The following is a 17,584-nucleotide window of genomic DNA, read 5'->3' as shown; positions in this document are numbered from 1 at the left end:
CAAGAGCGGGTGGTGGCAGGGGGATGCCAGGAGCAGGGGAAGGTGCTTGGGGGGGTCTCACAGAAGTGAGAGCCACCCCGGGGCACTGTGCTGACAACTGCACAGCGGGAGCCTCCTCCAAGCTGTTCTGTACGCTCTGCACTAGCGACTCGTGAAGATGCTGCTGCATCTCTTGCTTTTTCCTCCTCCTCCTTCTCTGTTAATGACTTTTCCCTAGGACAGAAAACACTTGCACTAGTCAGGCCCATTCAACACTCTGGAGTCTGCATGTCCATGAAGTCTGAGACCTATTTTTGCATGGGTAGCTGTTGGGGGTGCAGGGGCTGGACTCACATTTAAGGATGCTTGAGGTGTGCAATGGGATGCAATTCTGGGATGGGTTTTTACTCTGCCTTTGGCGGTTTTAGGAGGAGCTCTCTTTGACACCCCCAACTTTGGCACCCAACAGACTCCCCTGGGTGGTGAGGGGTTCCCACCCCACGATTGTCACATGCAGATGGGAGGAGATGTGCAATCCCCTCTCCCCACCATCCCTTCCCATCCAGGGACCTTGGCACAAACTGCTCTCCATAGTGAAGGGCAGTAAAATATTCTTCCTGCATCTACATGTCAAGCTCAGGAGTCATTAGTGAGTAGCCGAATTGAATTCTTGCTTATATTTTAAATTAGACTGAAAGTCATTAGGCCAATGCCCAAAAAGCAGTTATTTTTGTCACTTGAGGCCGAGAGGTTTAGTTCTGGGGACAAAGCCACTCTTGGTAAACATTGAACAAAGATCAGGATTACTCCAGAGATGAATGAATAGATTTGCTTTTCCTGTTACAAGAAAACAAGGAAAAATAAAAAAGCCAGAAACCAGTAGCTTAAATCTGAGAGTCTGAATTAATCATTACACAGCTTCAAAGGCTAAAAATATGTGTGTGTGTGTGTGTGTGTGTGTGCGTGCGCACGTGTGCATTGTATGTGTGTTTATGTATGTGTGTATATCCACGTGTACTGAGAGGGGCACCAGCCTAACTCACGCTCCTTAATGGTTTACTCGAGTATTTCTTTATTATACTTTGATAAGTGTTATAATTCTGTGAGAATTAAAAGCAATCAGAAATCTCCTTTGCACAAGCCAACCGATTCTTTTTCCCCCCGCTGGAAAATGCAAGCGAAATGGCAAGGACTTTTGGCAATAGAATGTCCAGATAAATATGCCAGATTCCTTGCAAATGGCATGATTAAAAATAGTCACAATGCTGCTAAAAACTGTTATTAAAAGGAATAGAAACTATTGTGTTAATATATTCACAGTATATAATTTATTCTCTGGGTGTATGTAAAAGGAAAGGCTATTTTCTTTGAATTTTTCCTATGCTGATATTGTAAACTATATGACAGATGGGTCAAGTCCTGATTGCAGTATTCTAACATTTGGAATAGCAAGTAACATATTTGATAGAGCTGGCAAGTTTTTATATATGATTCAACCCAGAATATAAAAGCCACTAGAATTCCAAGTTGAAAATAATTAAATGAGCTGGAAACGATCAGGAACCACACATTTTTAAGTGACAGATTTTTTTACATGTTTAAATTGCACAAGAATATTTTATAGCTCCCTTTAACCAACAGTGACGTTTAAATCTAAAATGTGTAATTGATATTTGCAAAGCAATTAATTCCTGTGGCTCATTATTCTATTGCTAAATGTACCTAAGCTTTGGGGCACTGACTTCAAGTCATCTTTTTTAGTTCACCTTTTCTGAATTCCAGAGTTTTAACTGAATTAACCCATTTCAGTTTCCTCGTGGGACTGCATGAAGTGCAGTTTCATACTTGCATTGAATTTTTAGCTTTCTGATTGCACGGTACTGCAGGATGTTCGAATCTGCCGATTTCTAGAGTTTGTGTTGTTAAATGGTGTCATTACTGTGCAATACTTCAAATACCAATGAGCAAAAAACCCAGCAGCTTATTCCATTTGTATTTGATCATTTCTGCTTATGTTCCTTTCAAAGTTTCCATCTTTTTGTCACTGTTTATGAAGTCATTTGTCTCTTTACTTTTGGCGTCTCTCTCCATCATGTACAACAGCCCGTCCGCCCAAGCCTAAGCCACCGGCTGGGCCACCACCATCATCTCCTCAAACGCAGACTAACATGATAGATCATATGCTCAAAGGCATGGCCAAACAGCCGCCAAGTACTGTAATAGTCTTCCTTTCTTTTATTCAGTGGTTTTCTAGTCTAGCAGCCGCTTCTGTAGCAGTAGAAAGCTAGTTCTCATGTGCAGCTTTACACAAAATACCTAGCGCGATGTGGTAGGTTTTAGAGATTTAGAGGTAGCATTTATTTCAAAATGTCCACATTTTTTTGTCTAGCAATGTCTGACATATGCAACATTTTCAAATATCAACGTCAGCACAAAATAACATTGTTGTTGCATAACATTTTGCATGAAAACTATAAATATGTATGAGCTTTACATGATGTTGGATGAAATGTTTGATAAGTATATCGTATACGTTTCATGTAACTGTCAGTGCTCCAGCTATCTTAGCAGAATATTCTGATGTATAGTAACTTAACCAGGGAAATATTTAAAATAAGAAGGAAAAAAATTAAGATTGACATCTGCTGGCTGCCAAAGTTGTATAAGCATCAATATTTTCTTTAAAGACAGCATCTCTGAGCAGTTGTTCTTATTAACACTTTTGTCTTTTAGTTATATTTGAGAGCAGATCAGTGTTGCAAATGAGAATGGGTCTGATGCTGCTCTGATCAATGGAAAACCTTCCCCTTGGCTTCAGAGGTGCAGAAACAATCAGATCTTACTAAGGGACCTGTCTTTGAGCTCCTTTTGCAAAAGAAAGCAGTTTCTACTTCTTGTAGCTGGTGAAGTGCTGGATTGAATAGGACAAAGACTAAGGAGTTAATCAGGAGCTCTGCAATTTCAGTATTTGCCCAATAAATAATATTAAGGGGAGCCTGGATTTTTTTTTTCCCCAGTGATACAAGAAACAAAAGGAAAACTGGAGAAGAAACTCCCAGGGCCCCTGTCTGTGACATACACCAGCAAAAGTGTAGAGTTCATTTGCATGGTGAACTAGCAAAAATAGAGCATGTGTGGAAGGCTGGAGAGAGATGCCCAGTCAGCACCTGGCCTGTTGGCAGGACCCAGGATTCCAGCTTAGCTGGGATTCTTTGGAAATCCCAGGGTGGTTCCCAGTAGTGGCACTTCAGTACCTGCAGTACCAGCAGTTCACTGGGCTGGGGTCATGCAGTCTGCTCTACACTGCTCATTACAGATTGAATTGGTCATTTGGGGTTTTGGTGCTTCACCCATTTATGAGTTCTGTGGGTTTGAGATCATGGAGAGGCCAAAATTCATGTTGGTGCAGAGGTGTGAACTGGCTGTGTAGTGCAAGGCTTCTCTTCGCCCTCACTGCATTAGAGAGCCAGCACTGGGACCTGGTTGTTAACTGGAGACACATGTCTATGGTCTATGTGGTGACCTGGATCTCCAGGGAGCAGGTCTCCTACTCCAATTCTCCTCCAGGCAACCATCCCAAGGAGATTTTCCACACCCCAGGGCAGTGAGCTGCAGGATCAGCTCACAGAAACCTTCTTGGCTGCACTCAACCAGCTCTACAGAAGCTGTTGTTTAAGGAAAATGTGATTATTTTCTTTTTGTCTACATTATTTCTAGTGAAATACTCTTAAGTGTTCCATATTGTTAGCACCTCAGATTTTTAATGTGTTATTAATAATATAAATCACGTGGAAGAATATAATTTAATTATTTTTTAGAGTTTTCAGAAAACTCTGCAAAATAACATAGCTAAACACCAAGCTCCAGGATTTAAACTCTTTGGTTTGTTTTCCGGGGTTTTTGTTGTAAAGTTGCATCTCTTTTCCCATATAAATCTTACCTATGAACATGGAATTTACCACTTTCCACTCCCTCCAGCATGCATAACTCCTGACCCTTGTGGAGTTAAATCCTGGAGCAGGGCAGACCTGCAAGTTTTGCTTTCAGGAGCAGGTGACATTTAAATTGCTCGAGAGACAATTTATTACAAGTACAGACAGATTTGTTTGAATTGATCTTCTTAAAAGAATTTTAAAATAATACAGACACGATTCCTATAATAGCATCATCTACGTCGAAGGATACATGTTTTTCATATATTAGTGGCCAGATGCTGTCTTTAGAGAATGTGATGTTCCTATTTGAGCTAATAAAGTGCCACCATAAAGCAAAACAACTCTGACAGTATTGTGAAATTTGGAGCTGGAGCACTGTATTTTCATAGTATAATAACGAATGTGGCTTTCTGGTTTGCTCAGTACTAATTATATAAGCATTTAACATATGCATGAAAAGATCTTTAAAGCTGTAGAATATTATGGGATTTTATTTTTTTTAACCTCTAAAATAACTTACTGTTCGTCTAGCTTTTCACCCTGCTTCCCTTTTAACTTGAGTTCTTGTACTACAGAGAATGTAGGCCGGTTAGTCACACCAGCTAAAAAGTTAGAAGATACAATACGTCTGGCAGAGTTGGTAATTGAAGTCCTACAGCAAAATGAAGAGCACCATGCAGAGGTGAGCAGCGGCGCCCGGCGAGGTCGTGTCCCCCAGGTCTTCAGCAAGCTCCGGTGGGGGCCTTGTATATTTGTGTGATGTCTTCCCAGCTGGTGCTGGGTTCTCTTCTTTAAAAGCCAAAAGTATTCTTAAATAATGGTGCTGGAGTACAATGAAGGCAAAGTACAGTTCAAGAGGAATGTGTTTTCAGAGGGGAGGGAGGGCGAAAGGAGGAATTAATTAAGTTGTACTCTCCTCAATGTCAGTCTGCAGCCTTTCCGACAGCACTGGAGCTGAATCTGACCAAATAATTCACCACCAACTACATACAAGAGCAAGCCTGTCCACTTTCCAGAAAGGTTGTATTTCCCAATAATAACCTGTATGTGTGCCTCCAGCCAGCATGAGCAGAGTCCCTGCAGCAGCTCCTGCTGTCCAGAGGGAAGCAAGGAAAACGACAACAAAACAGGACAGTTCTCCTTTCTGTCCCTTTCTGAGCATTCAGGTTTCCCTGGGCCCCTACAGTACATGATTAACTCACCTGGTTTCCTCTTGGCCTCTTCTATCTTGGCTTATTGGGAATACTTCAATTACTAGTCATGGAGGTTAGGATGAATTGTGCTCAGTTACTCATTATTTGGGTTATCTAAGGCCTAATGCCACTCTTAACTCTTCAAAGCACTTTGACGGGAAAAGTTCATGTTTTAAAACCACTGAAACCATGTCATAGTCATATATAGACCAGAAAATCGTGAGGCTTGATCCTGGAAACACTTGATCTCCCAGGCAGCTGGCATGGCTGGCTGTAGTCCTGCTCTCAGCACGTCAGGACATTTCTGCCCAAGCAGGTGATGTTGCATATCCATGTAAGTATTTGCAGGATTGAGCCCTGAGTTCTCTGTAAATCTGGTGCTCTTGAATGCGTATTGAGAAGTGAATAATTTTAAAATTCAGAGGGAACAGTTAATTGTTTATGATTGTAGGTATTGTAACACTCATTCACTATTTTCTCTTTTCCTTCCCGTCGATATATATATCTATATATACTCACTATATTTTGCATTAAGAGCATTTGATAAATAATTTCACAATCACCTAGAAATCATTCCAGTGTGTATTAAATTTGCAGTATAATTTTACTTATTGATAATACACAACAATCCACAAAACCCAACTAATGCCTGACTGCATATTTAAATTTCCTCCCTGTTTTTCTACTGTTCATTCAATCTTGGATGATCCTGGCAGGGGAAAGAGGTATGTGACTAAACTGAATGAAACGAGTCACTCCTGTCATATTCCGTGCATGCCCTCTCAGTGCCATGTTTCCTACTGGGATTTTACCCGGGTTGCCCTCGCTTCTGTAACTTTGACCGAGGAATGTAACAGCAACTTCGAGTCAGCTGCTTGCAGGGCTGGTAGCCTGACACAGGAGGGTAAATGTGGCATAGCAGTCCAGTCCATGCATGCAGCAGTGGGTATATTTTACGAGCGCTGCAGTTACATCCCAACACAACCCTACCTGCCTGGACTCGCTCCTCAGCCTGTTGTTACCTGTCGTTTGCATTCACCTGACCTCTAGTACACTGTGGTGGAGATGGACTAAGTACTACACGAGTGCCTAGAATGGTAGTGGTCTTCCTCTGGTTTTGTCTGTATGTGCCTTGTACTGGATATACAGTATTTATATGTAGAGAGAGAATATACGGGGTGAAGAGTGAAATAAACCTCATTTTTACAAAAGCAAGGGGTGCTCAAGAGCACTGCACTTGTGCACAAACTGTTTTATTCCACTCCTCACCAGCACAGGCTGGATGTACAACTGGCTGGGAAGAAGCTGTTTTTTAAAACACAGGTTATTTTGAAGAGTAGAGTTCTGAAGGAAGTGGTTACAGGACTGGTCGTGCTCAGCCAGCCTCGCTGCCGAGATCACCAAGAGGAAGGCTCAGAACTGTTCTCCAGCATCTTTTGTGTCACAAGGTTTTGATTAGAGACAGAAGGTTAATGCCAACATGGATAGGAGGCATATCCCGGTCCCTTGTTCTGAACAGCGACCTGGAAGGGTGAAATCCATCTCTCTCCAGAGCCCGGCACACTGTCGGTGTGTTATTGAATCCCTGTCCTGAGGGTGGCTGTGGCATTTCAGCAGTGCACAGGCAGTTGGCCAGCTCTCTGCACACTTTGAATTGCACCCAAGGAAGAGAGACAAGAGGCTGGGTGGTTTATCACTGATTTTGTTATGCGTTGTAGCCGTGTTATGCTGTCACAGTGCAATGAGAATTGCTGAGGCATTGCACTTCTTTTTTTTTTTCTCCCAAGTAATTCCGAGTGACTGTTTTTTGACATGTGGAGAACGTTTGACCTATGAGGTGCAACTCTTTGGTCTTCTTTGGGTATTTAGCAGAAAATTAAGTTGCACTGCTTACTGAAGAAATGCCTTATTTTACTGAAAAACAACAGTTTTGCACTTAAAACATGCCCCATTTTCCCTACGTGGACATCCAGGCAGATTCCTTAATGAGAACACAGAAAATAATACTCTGAGCATGGAAAATGTTCAAAAATCATTACAAGAGGAGTACTGTGTCTAGTAAGTTGGGTTTGCCTTACCCATGAGAAGGAAGCAACCCAGCACAGGCAGAAATGCAGCACAACCCATGTGCCTACGTCTGTAATCTGGGAACGGGAGGTCTCTGTCATTGTGTCATCTCTCCCATCAGATGTCTCCTAGCTCCTTGTCCCTTCCTCTGGATGACTGATGACAAATGCCAGAGACAATGCCATTCACCTATTTTTGAACTTGTGTTTTCTCTCTCTATGTATACATATGTGTATATGTATATATGTATCTTAACTCCTTGAGGTCATACATATATACATGTGTATCCATGTGTAAAATATACAATAATAGGTGTGTTTGGCTAGAAAGCACACTTTTTTTTTCCTCCTTTACATTGTGATTTAAGCAAAGCAGGTAAGTAGATGGTAAATAAATGAAATGTTACCATCTTGAAGGAGATTTTCTAAGTATGTTGTTACCTCTCCCACCGCAGGAAGGTCCTGCTCACTGAAACTAGGGAGGAGATTGAGGATTCTGACATAAGTTAGAGACTTACAGAACTGAAATTTGACTTTTCCAGCAAAAGGAGAAACTGTTACTGGTTTGGGCATATTTTTTTTTCATCAATGATCACATGCTTTTCTTTGTAATTTCTTTTTTAAAATAGCTTTTTTTTCTCCCCCTTTTTTGTGGAAGCAGGTTTTTGTTGCAGGACTCAGAAGTGCTTGTGTTGGTATTTGTTACAGAAGATATTCTTTGGCCTCCTCTCTTTTCCTTCCCCCCAAAATCCCGGTTGCCGTTGGTCCTTCGTACCGATCGCTCAGTGCCCACAGGCCTGTGGGCAGTGTCTGATGGGTGACACCATAGCAGGCTCTGGGCAGGCAGAGGGACAGCCAGAGGAACCACATCAGAGCAAGAACAGCCCCAACACGCTCCTTGAAAACCACAGCCAAGCTTTGCTAACTTCAGAGGACCCTCCCATTGCTCAGCACAGCTCCTTTCCCACCTGCTTTGGGGAGAAGTTTGGAGTGGGCATCGGGACCAGACTTGTGTCATGACATTTTTGTTTCCTGTGTGGTCTCACGGTGGTTCGATGCCTCCTGATGTGGCGCTTGCAGGAGTTCAGCCCTGTGCTTGGTTGGACAAATGCAGGAGAAGAGCTGAAGAGCACCACCCACAGTGCTCAGCCCTGTGGACTCACTGCATCAACTCTGCAGATGCCCAAGGCCACCACCACTGCTGCCACTGAGCCTGCTGAGCACCACCTCAGCAGTGCTGAGCAGCTTCATCTCCGGGCCTGGGGCTGGGGACAGTTTGCAGACAAAGGAGTCTGCTGTAGCCACCTTGTCCCCATGCCATGACCACAGGGACACTCACCTCCTGGTGTTGCCGCTCCGGGCCCGGGCAAACACTGAAACCGTGCCTTCATGGTACAGCCCACCTCGTCCACATCATCACCCCCATGACAGGGCAGGCCCAATCTAAGATTAGCTTGGGATTTTGGTGGTTGTTGTGGTTATTTTACATCTGAGAAGTCTGCACAAAACAGGAAAAATTAAAGGGGTCCATGGCAGTAACCTGGTTTGGGGGTGCTGCCCCCTCCCCATGGCCAAGTGAACCAGCAGCTGGAGTTGTGCTTTGCACATCAGTGCAGTTCTTCATCAGTGAATCAAAACTGAACCCTGAGAGAGTGAAAGCCCATTCTGCTTATTCATGTCTGCTAAAATCTGCAAAAAATGCCCCTGCCTGGCTGGCAATTCCTCTTCGAACTGATTCCTCTGTTCCCAATCTCTTCCGTTTCATCTCTACTCTTGTGCCGATGCTAGAAGTTTCTTTTTCTCGCAGAGTGCCACAAAGCTATTCCTTTGATCCTTCAAGTCACTGAGTTATTTCTCGTCACTTCAAAATGACAGCACATGGTCCTATCTACAGCACTTCTCATATTGCATGTTCCCAGCCAGAAGTGGCTTCTGAACACGCATGCATGCGTCCGCAGCATTCACATCTGAGCCATGTATGATGTGAATGTCACCTCAGAGAGCCCGCACAGCCAATTTTAAGGACCCATGTGCATGAGAATGAGTTACTTCACCGATATTTTTTGGTTTTCAAGTTTAGACATTTTTTTCCTGCCTCTGTGAAAATATAGGCTTGCCGTAGATATTTTTGATTTTTTCACCTTGGCATGTTGATAGTAGAGCTTTGTAATGAGTTCCTAATCAGTAGCATCATGAAGGTGGTAGTGTGTTTCTATGGGCGTGTATAGCTAACCATGTAAAATGAACAGTGCTGTAATAACTTTTACTGGTCATGTTTGAAATATCTTTAAAGGAGAGTGTGAGTGATTTAGGACAGATTTTAGTGTCTCAGGCTTGTAGTTTTTAAAGACAAATGGAAGTAGCAAATCCAAGTAAAATTTAAACTGTTGAAAAACACAGCAGAAAACCCACAAGCACAGTGAAGAAACTCCCAAATTCCTATACTTTAGAATAAGAATTAGTTGATTTTTTTCTGATAATTAGCATCATTAAAGATGAATGAAGTCATTTATTGTAAATTGAACAGATAAAACCTTCTTTGCCATGTTATAGCTGCGTGCCTTTACAGTGGAGCTCTGAACTAGAAACCTTTGTCTTAGAATAGCAGTGCCTAATTCTGTGATTAGCACGGCCCATGCAGGCTAGCACTGCAAAGCACTGTTCTCTTTACAATAAAGGTAGTTTCCATGGGATGCACTTTTTAAAATTTTTTTTGGAGATACGTGGCCTAACATCTTTCTCTGTGCTTTCTTAGAACTAACACGCTTCTTTATTATCTTTTTCTACCAACTCTGAAGGCCTTTGCTTGGTGGTCAGACCTAATGGTTGAGCATGCGGAGACCTTCCTGTCACTGTTTGCAGTGGATATGGATTCTGCGTTAGAGGTGCAACCCCCAGACACCTGGGACAGCTTTCCGCTCTTTCAGCTCATAAACGATTCCCTCCGTAGTGACTGTATGTATTGTATTTTGATCATTTCCTTTTCAGTGGGCGGCTCAGGTTACTGATAATACTTTCAGCCTCTCCGTACTGCAAAGAGAACTGAGATGAGTAGAAATTTACAGTACATACTCTTTTAGCATCAGCCTGATTTTGTTCCATTGCCACTAGAAAAAAACCACACAGACACCCCTTAAATCAAATGCCTCAGTCGAAGGTGAGAAGCTGAACTTTTATTTTGCTTCTTCTTCTCAAGTCTCTTGGTAATGGCTGCCTGATAAGCAGAGAATTAGGTACTCTATCTTGTTGTCATTAAATGTGTGTATCGTTTTATATCATTTAGCATGAGGTAAACCAGTCCCTGCTTTAACGTTTTATTGAAAGAAGGAAAATATTAAAGTAAATGGAAGCAGGAGTAATTCAGAAGAAGAGTACTTTGTGAAATAAGACTCTTCTCTAAAGCACGTGGGCCCATGACTTAAAAACCTGTGTGAGGATTTGGCACTTGCCCGGGTGCTCCAACCGCTCCCCAGGGAGCTGGTGGCAGAATTGGCATTGCCTTCAGCCAGGTCCCAGACCAGGTCCCTAGTTAGTTTTCTGAGACCACATGAAAAAATCTAGGGACCGATCCTCAGAGAGCAAGTTCCAGCGTCATGGTAGTGAGTAAAGAAGCGATTTTCCCACCTGCTAAAGCCATAATGTTTGCCATGCTGTATTTCTTACACCTGTTTTATTCACAGGAAGTAATAATGTATTTGTAAGCTTGACACTAATGGAAAAGAAGATTCGTTGTCTGTTTGTTTGTTTGGAGTAAGAAGTCATTCCTGCTGTCTGTGTCGTGAACATTGGTGCCTGATGCCAGCTCCTGTTGTGTTCTTGAAGTTTTCCTGTTCGCTGACAAATTCGTTGTGTGATGAAGTGCCACGCTGTGGTTTGTTACAGAGGTTTTAGTAACTGTAGTGTCTTACTATACTTTTATTTATCTATTCTAGATAATTTGTGCAATGGAAAATTCCACAAACACCTCCAAGACCTGTTTGCTCCACTTGTTGTTAGATATGTCGATCTGATGGAGTCCTCAATTGCACAGTCAATTCACAGGGGCTTTGAGCGGGAGTCATGGGAGCCAGTAAAGTAAGGAAACCTCCTTTGATACAATTGGAATTTGGGTGCAAATGGATGGAGATTCATACAGAGATGAATTAGCAAACATTAGACGTGCAGAAAGTGCTTTAGATTTTCTAGTTTAATGCTAAAAATAGAAGACCTGATCTCTTCAGGGTTTTCAGGCTAATGAGGGAAATGGTATTGGTTTTTTGAAATGCATTGCTGCCTCAGTTTGAACCGTGTGCCTTTGGACAGGGAAGCATGAAAATGGGAAAACCTTCTTAGCTGGCATGGCTTTTTGGATCCCATTCTAAAAGGCCTTTTCCAATGCTGCTTTTGAACTCGAGTAGCTCCTTTTCAGAACAAAAAAAAACCTCACTTCACTGTGTTCAGTCCAGCCCTATAACCTGTGCGAGTCATTGCTGTACTTATTCTTCCCAATACTCATTTTTTCCACCCACCCCATGGGGGGATAGTGCAGCCTGTGCCTCTCGCATCAGCCCCATGGCTGGTGGCTGCACTTGTCCCTATGTCCAGGGCAGCTTTGCCTGTCCCAGCTGCCTTGCCTGTAGAATTAGACGTGCAGAAACCAAAGTGAGTCAAGCAGACTCATTTCTTACATTTGGAAAGCTAGGAGTTCACCAGCAAGAAATTGGGAGCCTGAGAAAAACCCAAATTGAACTCGAGAGCTGGCGAATGATAAAAATGTGACATGTGCTTTGGATTACTGTTGTTATTTCACAGGTTTTGAAGCATTGCTGAACCCTGTCATGCTTGCTCTGTAAAGCCAAGTCAGATCCTACAAAGGAAAATAACTGACTTTTCCTTCTAATAAAGGTATTAAAATAGAAAGGTTGACCCTTTGCAAGCAACATGAGTCTGGCAGTGCCTCAAACCAGGAACTGGGACCAAGTGACCTCTGGAGAGACTCTTTTCCTTGCTTTTTTTGTGATTCTCTAGGCAAAGTGAAGTGGCACTGCACTCTCAGAGGTTGCTGTATAAAAGAACGTGTGGTCTTTCAGGGCTTTTCACACCAAATATGTTCCGTTTACAAGGAAAAGAGATTTTGTTCAGCAGCCAGCCTCCCATATGCAACCTGGAGTCTGAGTACCCAGGTTTTTTCCTTTCTTTCTTGTGCATCCTCAGCATCCGTAAGGATTCTGCCTGCCAAATCCCAGACTTTTTCTTGACACCTGATCATCCCCTCTGTTTTGAGTGGGGTTAAGTGGCTGGCATTCAGGAGCCTCTCTCACTTTCCATTTGCTGTCTTTGGTCTGCAGGCTAACAGGATTAAAAATCCTAAAAAATCTTGTTTCAAATAAGCAGATGTGACCCAGAAAACATACAAGAAATAGATCTTTCGAGTAGGAGAATGCCATTTTTACAGCCACTCCTTCAAGCAGAATTGCACTTCGAAGTTAGCATTAACTTCAGTTTCAGAGCTCTGCTTTAGTAATGAATGTGTTTGTATTTCCTTGTCTGTTATGAAACAGAGGCAGTTAATCCTGTGTGCTTGTCCACCTGGGTCAAGCACTCAATAAACAATTCAAATTGCTTTTTTCTTTTATCAGAAGCTGTCATCATTTTGGTGTTTAATTACTTTAGGGGCTTACCTATAGATGCCCATATGTACTTCGATGTGGTGCTTGCCTGTCAAAATGCTTTGTCCCTGGGTATGCCATCATCTATCATTTCAAAGTTATCTTTGATAGTTATAAAAGATCTTTTCTTAGTTCTCTTGTGATGGTTCTTTCCTTCTGGAGTTCCAGTTACAGAGTACTTTGAACATTGCATTTCCAAGCAAAAGCCCAGGACTGATTCTTTCTCTTACAGACTTGGGTATTTAAAAGATTTCTTCCATCAGGAAAGTGGGTGCTTTCCACAAGAAGCTTCTGTCCATCTGGTGAAAAGATGCACTATGGTTTTTTTTTTCACTAGTTCATATTTTGTTCTTGTGTCTCGCACACAAAAGTGCGAGTTGCAAATGCTGGCTCAATGTGATGTGACCCGGTGAAGGAAGGCACCAGTGAGTGCCAGAGGGTGGCACATACAGTGCAAAAGAAAAGAGGAGTGTCATTCCTAGGATCTTATGACACTTTTGATGTTCTGTTCAGAACTAAATGTTAAGGCATCTTCATCTTTTGCCTCCTGGGCAGACCACCTGCTCCTCTTTGTCTGATCGACAGGGAACTTGCAGAGAAACTCAGGTTAGAGACTTAGTTTGTTTGATTTTCCCTCCTATATCTACTGTCTTCTTCTCCCTCCACATGTCCATACTGCAGCACACTTGAATTTTTGGCCATAGATTCTCTAATACTTTGGACCAACCAATTCCCATCCAAATTGTGACCTTCTATTGCCATCTCTTCAGAAAAGCTTCTTGGAAATCGGGAACACTGTAGTATGTTCTCCCAGAGTTTTCCTCTGCTTTGAAGACAGACCTTCAGGTTGGCCAGCAAAGGCAAACCATCATGACTGTCTGTTCCACCAAGCTTCTTGTTGTCCTGCTTAGGATCTCTACAGTGCATTGTGAGAAGGAAATCTCATTATCGCCTGTTAACCAAGAAATTATTCCACAGCACAGAGTCTTTTGAAAGGGTTTCTCTATGCTCATGCTTGCAATCAAGGCTGAAATATGTAGCCCTCCATAACCTGACCAGATGGCAGTTTGCAAGCTTGTATTTCTTCTATTTTCATTGCCGAATATTCTGCACCTTATGCTCTGAGGAGTTAGGTACAGAAATCACTAACAGCTAGAGAGATACTGTTAAGTATTGGAAAAGTGGGGGGAAAAAGCATGGATGCAATGCGCTCATGAGGGCTATGTAATCTGCCTCTGCAGAGCTGCTGAGTTTGCAGGGGGTCCATGCCCTATAGCTAGAGCAGCTGGTGTGCTCGTATGAATCCACGGAGAGAAATGTGGAACACTTGTCCTTCGTGCAGTCATCCAAGTTTGCAGGATACAGACTAGGTCTGTTCTCTGGTGAGTTGAGAGGTCTTGGAAAAGTAGGGTTTGCAATGGGGGTTTTTTTTCATTCTAGCTTCTGAGAGAACACTGATTTATATCGCAGCCAACAGACACGTATGTGTGTGTGTGTGTCTCTGTGTGTGTGTCTGTGTTGAAAGATCTTTTTGAGCAAATGCTAAAGCTGGTGCAATGACAACCAGTTTCAATGGCTTGACTAAGATGTTACTCATTGACCCAGGGCTGTCTCTAACGCACTGTAGTCCTGGCTTTAGCATCTTTTAATTGCTCACTAACCCTTTGCAAACTATTTATAAATGTATCATTAATATAAATGTCAGAATTTGAACAATAGGATTATATTAATCACTTTATAAGGTTGTACAACTGCAAAATGCCAGTGGAAAATGTTTCCCCTTAAAAGAAGCACCGTTGTAGTGAAAGTGAGTATTTTTGTTACTATTCTGGGTGTCAGTCACAGGAAGAGCACAGATTTGACTGCCTACTTCACTATCAAGCTCTTTGCTTCATATCAAGGCTTTTGTGAAAAGATTTGCTCTTGAGCATTTGCTTAGCCTCAGCAGTGAGGTTTTAAGTGTTTATAGGGATGGAAGAGACAGGCGTTTGCATCTTACCTCACTAAATCATTTCAGGCATCCCGTAGGAACTGAGCATTTAAGTATGGCCAAGAGTCTCATTTAGCTCTATTCTGAGCCCAGGAGACAGCTCAGTAAAAATACTGTGATTTTTTCTGCCCTCCTTTCATTACTAGGGCAGCTCTACAGGAGCAGCCCCGGTGCCATTGGACGTGTTCTGTGTGATCGGTGCCGCAGTACCGTGTGAGCATTGGGATGTTGTCCAGGGGGACGTTGCCAGTCTGTTTGCACTGAGAATTTCCCAGCAGACAGTACAGGTGAAAGCCATTTTCACAGCTAACAGACACAAACGGGGCTGAAGCAGAAGAAGCCAAGAAAACAAGCGGTGCAGCTCCAGAGCGTGCGTCTTTTATCAAACATATCAGGATCCAGTCCTGAAGCTGAGTCGTCTTAAATCAGACAGCCCTCATCTTGTTGATGCAAATGCCCACATTCCCTGCCTGATGGCTGAGGTTATATTTAGCCATCTATATTAAATAGGCATGGCTGGCTTCTAGAAACGGTTTCTCATCTTGGACCTGTAGTTTTATGGTCTGAGCAACTGCAGGCTTTATGGAACATTTGTTGGTAATATTAATCATTTTTTACAGGTCTCACTGCAACTGTTAGTCAGATAATTAGATCGGTTGAACCTGCAAAACTGTGCATGTCAATTCAGGAGAATATTTTTTAAATTAGTTACTGTATGTTAACATAATATACTCCATTATTTTGCTGTTTTGTTTTGTTTTAAGAGTACTAACTTATTCTTGCAACATATTCTTGCATCAGCAAAATAATGTGTTGTATAAAAGAAATATGTTTCCGTGTGAATATAGTATACTGTTTACTCTAGAAGTCATATTTTATTAATACAGTGTTTTTATTAATATAACACTGTCACTTCTTGAATTTTAATATTAAAACCAAAGGTCCTCTGATTTATGTATTTACCATCTGGCTAAGTTATTTAAGTTGCTTTTCCTTATACATTTATATGTTGTCCACCTCTTGCTATTTCTTTATTCATTCCGTATCAGTATCTAACCACATGCACTGCCAGTTCTGAAGATTTAACACTCTCTCAATCACTATGGAGTCTGTGTCTCATTCAATAGTCATATCATCTTATCAGCAGATACAGTATGAATGGAAACAATGGGCATCTTTGTGATGGTAGTGAATTCTCCTGTGTGCTTATTGCCTGACAAAGACAACAAGCAAGATAGCAGGAAATCAAATCTTCTAAGAAATATATAAGCAAAAAAAAAAATTAGGAACATAGTTGTGTTTTTTTCACTAGAAAAATACTTTGATTTGTGATTTTTCTCCCCAACAAGGGATTTTATTCACAAAGGGAGAATAAGAATGAAGTGTATTCCCTAGTACTTGCCACCAATGACAGGCTGAGCTCTTGCAGAGGTGTGGTTCACATCATCTGTTGCATTAGGAAACATTTATTCAGTGCAGCCAGCTCACTTCCATTACTTTGGGGTTTGATCCATAAAACTTGCAGTAAGAAATAAAGTTCAAAATGTGGCTCGGGAAGATTGCTAAGATTTGAATATGCCTTGAAAGACATAGTGTATAATTTGATAGTTTCCTAACAGTCCATATTATGCTGCCTGTACAGTAACTAATTTAATCCAGGGGAATGGGAGAGGCCTCCAGAGGTGGCATATCCTGATGCAGTGACTGAGAGCAGGGAAGCTGGGATGCTGAAGCTGTGTACATCAATAGAAAAGCTTTCAGTAGCTTCAGCAGTGCAGAGTGAAGCTGAAATCCTTAAGTCCTGATTCCATTTTCACTGAGCCCAAGTAACGATCCAATGAAAACAGTGTCAGAATATCTGGTTTTGTTCCTCACATGGGACTGTAAAGCCATCTATGGTTGTGTACCACTGGGCCATTCAGCATTACTGGGTGAAGGCAGAAACAAGACATTCCTTGGAAACTGGCCCCTTTTCTGTGAGCCAGGAGACATGTGAGTTGGGTAATTGAGTTCTATCTTTTGCTGATTCCCAAATCCCATTATGTTTTTATTTTGCACGTAAAATATAAACTGTGATGAGATACCCATTAAAACAGAATTAGACCAATTATAACATCTAGAGACCTAGCACACTGAAATATGTCAGGGTGGACTCCAGACTTTGGGCATGCAGTGCTGTTACACACACATTGTCTTAGGGGAGAACGTTACATTAAATCAAGACACTCACCCACTTTTGCATAACAGTTGCACATCTGAAAATACTGGTTGAAGTCATGATGCCCAAGTACACATGCTTCATAAATTAACCTTTGAATGTCTTAATCACCTCATGGCCCATTTCCAGCCAAGAAACAGTCACATACCAGTCCTGGATTTATTTATGAAGTGCAGTTTATTCATAGTGCACGTATGAGGGCTGGGCAACCTGCAGGACCATTTTTTTCACACCCAGGAATGCAAGGGAGGATCAGGGCACAGTCTTCGCTGAGGAAGAACCTTGTTGTTCACTGTTTCATCACTCCAGATTAGCCCTTCTTTGTTATTTATAGGGCCTAAGACAAAGAGAGGTTTTGCAGAGAAATCCTGACTCCACTGAATTCAGTGGCAAGATCTGTTCATTATTTCAATTCCTAATTCCTTAGCAGATCTCTTAGTTTAGCTCTTTCATCCAACCTAAGTGTGTAAGAACTGAAACTTTTACTTACAAGAGAGATTTTTTGGAAGAAAGGCTGCTCTCAGCACTTTGAAATGGTATCAGGATTTGAAGGTG

At 42.0% G+C, this 17,584-nt stretch overlaps 1 protein-coding gene across 25 annotated transcripts in view; it reads left to right on the top strand.

Annotated features, from left to right (window-relative positions):
- Window positions 1-17,584, top strand: part of CADPS (calcium dependent secretion activator) — a 211,861-nt gene that overhangs the window by 150,570 nt on the left and 43,707 nt on the right. For 15 of the 25 annotated variants that reach the window (XM_027700569.1, XM_027700558.1, XM_027700549.1 and 12 more), the window contains 4 exons: window positions 4,490-4,596; window positions 5,824-5,832; window positions 9,972-10,128; window positions 11,106-11,247. In XM_027700569.1, coding sequence (XP_027556370.1) covers window positions 4,490-4,596; window positions 5,824-5,832; window positions 9,972-10,128; window positions 11,106-11,247 — 415 coding nt within the window. The remainder of the gene's footprint in view (window positions 1-4,489; window positions 4,597-5,823; window positions 5,833-9,971; window positions 10,129-11,105; window positions 11,248-17,584) is intronic. The other 10 variants (XM_027700560.1, XM_027700572.1, XM_027700564.1 and 7 more) reach the window with 1 other exon arrangement.

The sequence above is a fragment of the Neopelma chrysocephalum genome, unplaced genomic scaffold, assembly GCF_003984885.1.
Source record: "Neopelma chrysocephalum unplaced genomic scaffold, ASM398488v2 Primary Assembly neopelma1_147, whole genome shotgun sequence".
Classification (NCBI taxonomy): Eukaryota; Metazoa; Chordata; class Aves; order Passeriformes; family Pipridae; genus Neopelma; species Neopelma chrysocephalum.
This window is presented reverse-complemented; position numbering and strand designations above follow the sequence as displayed.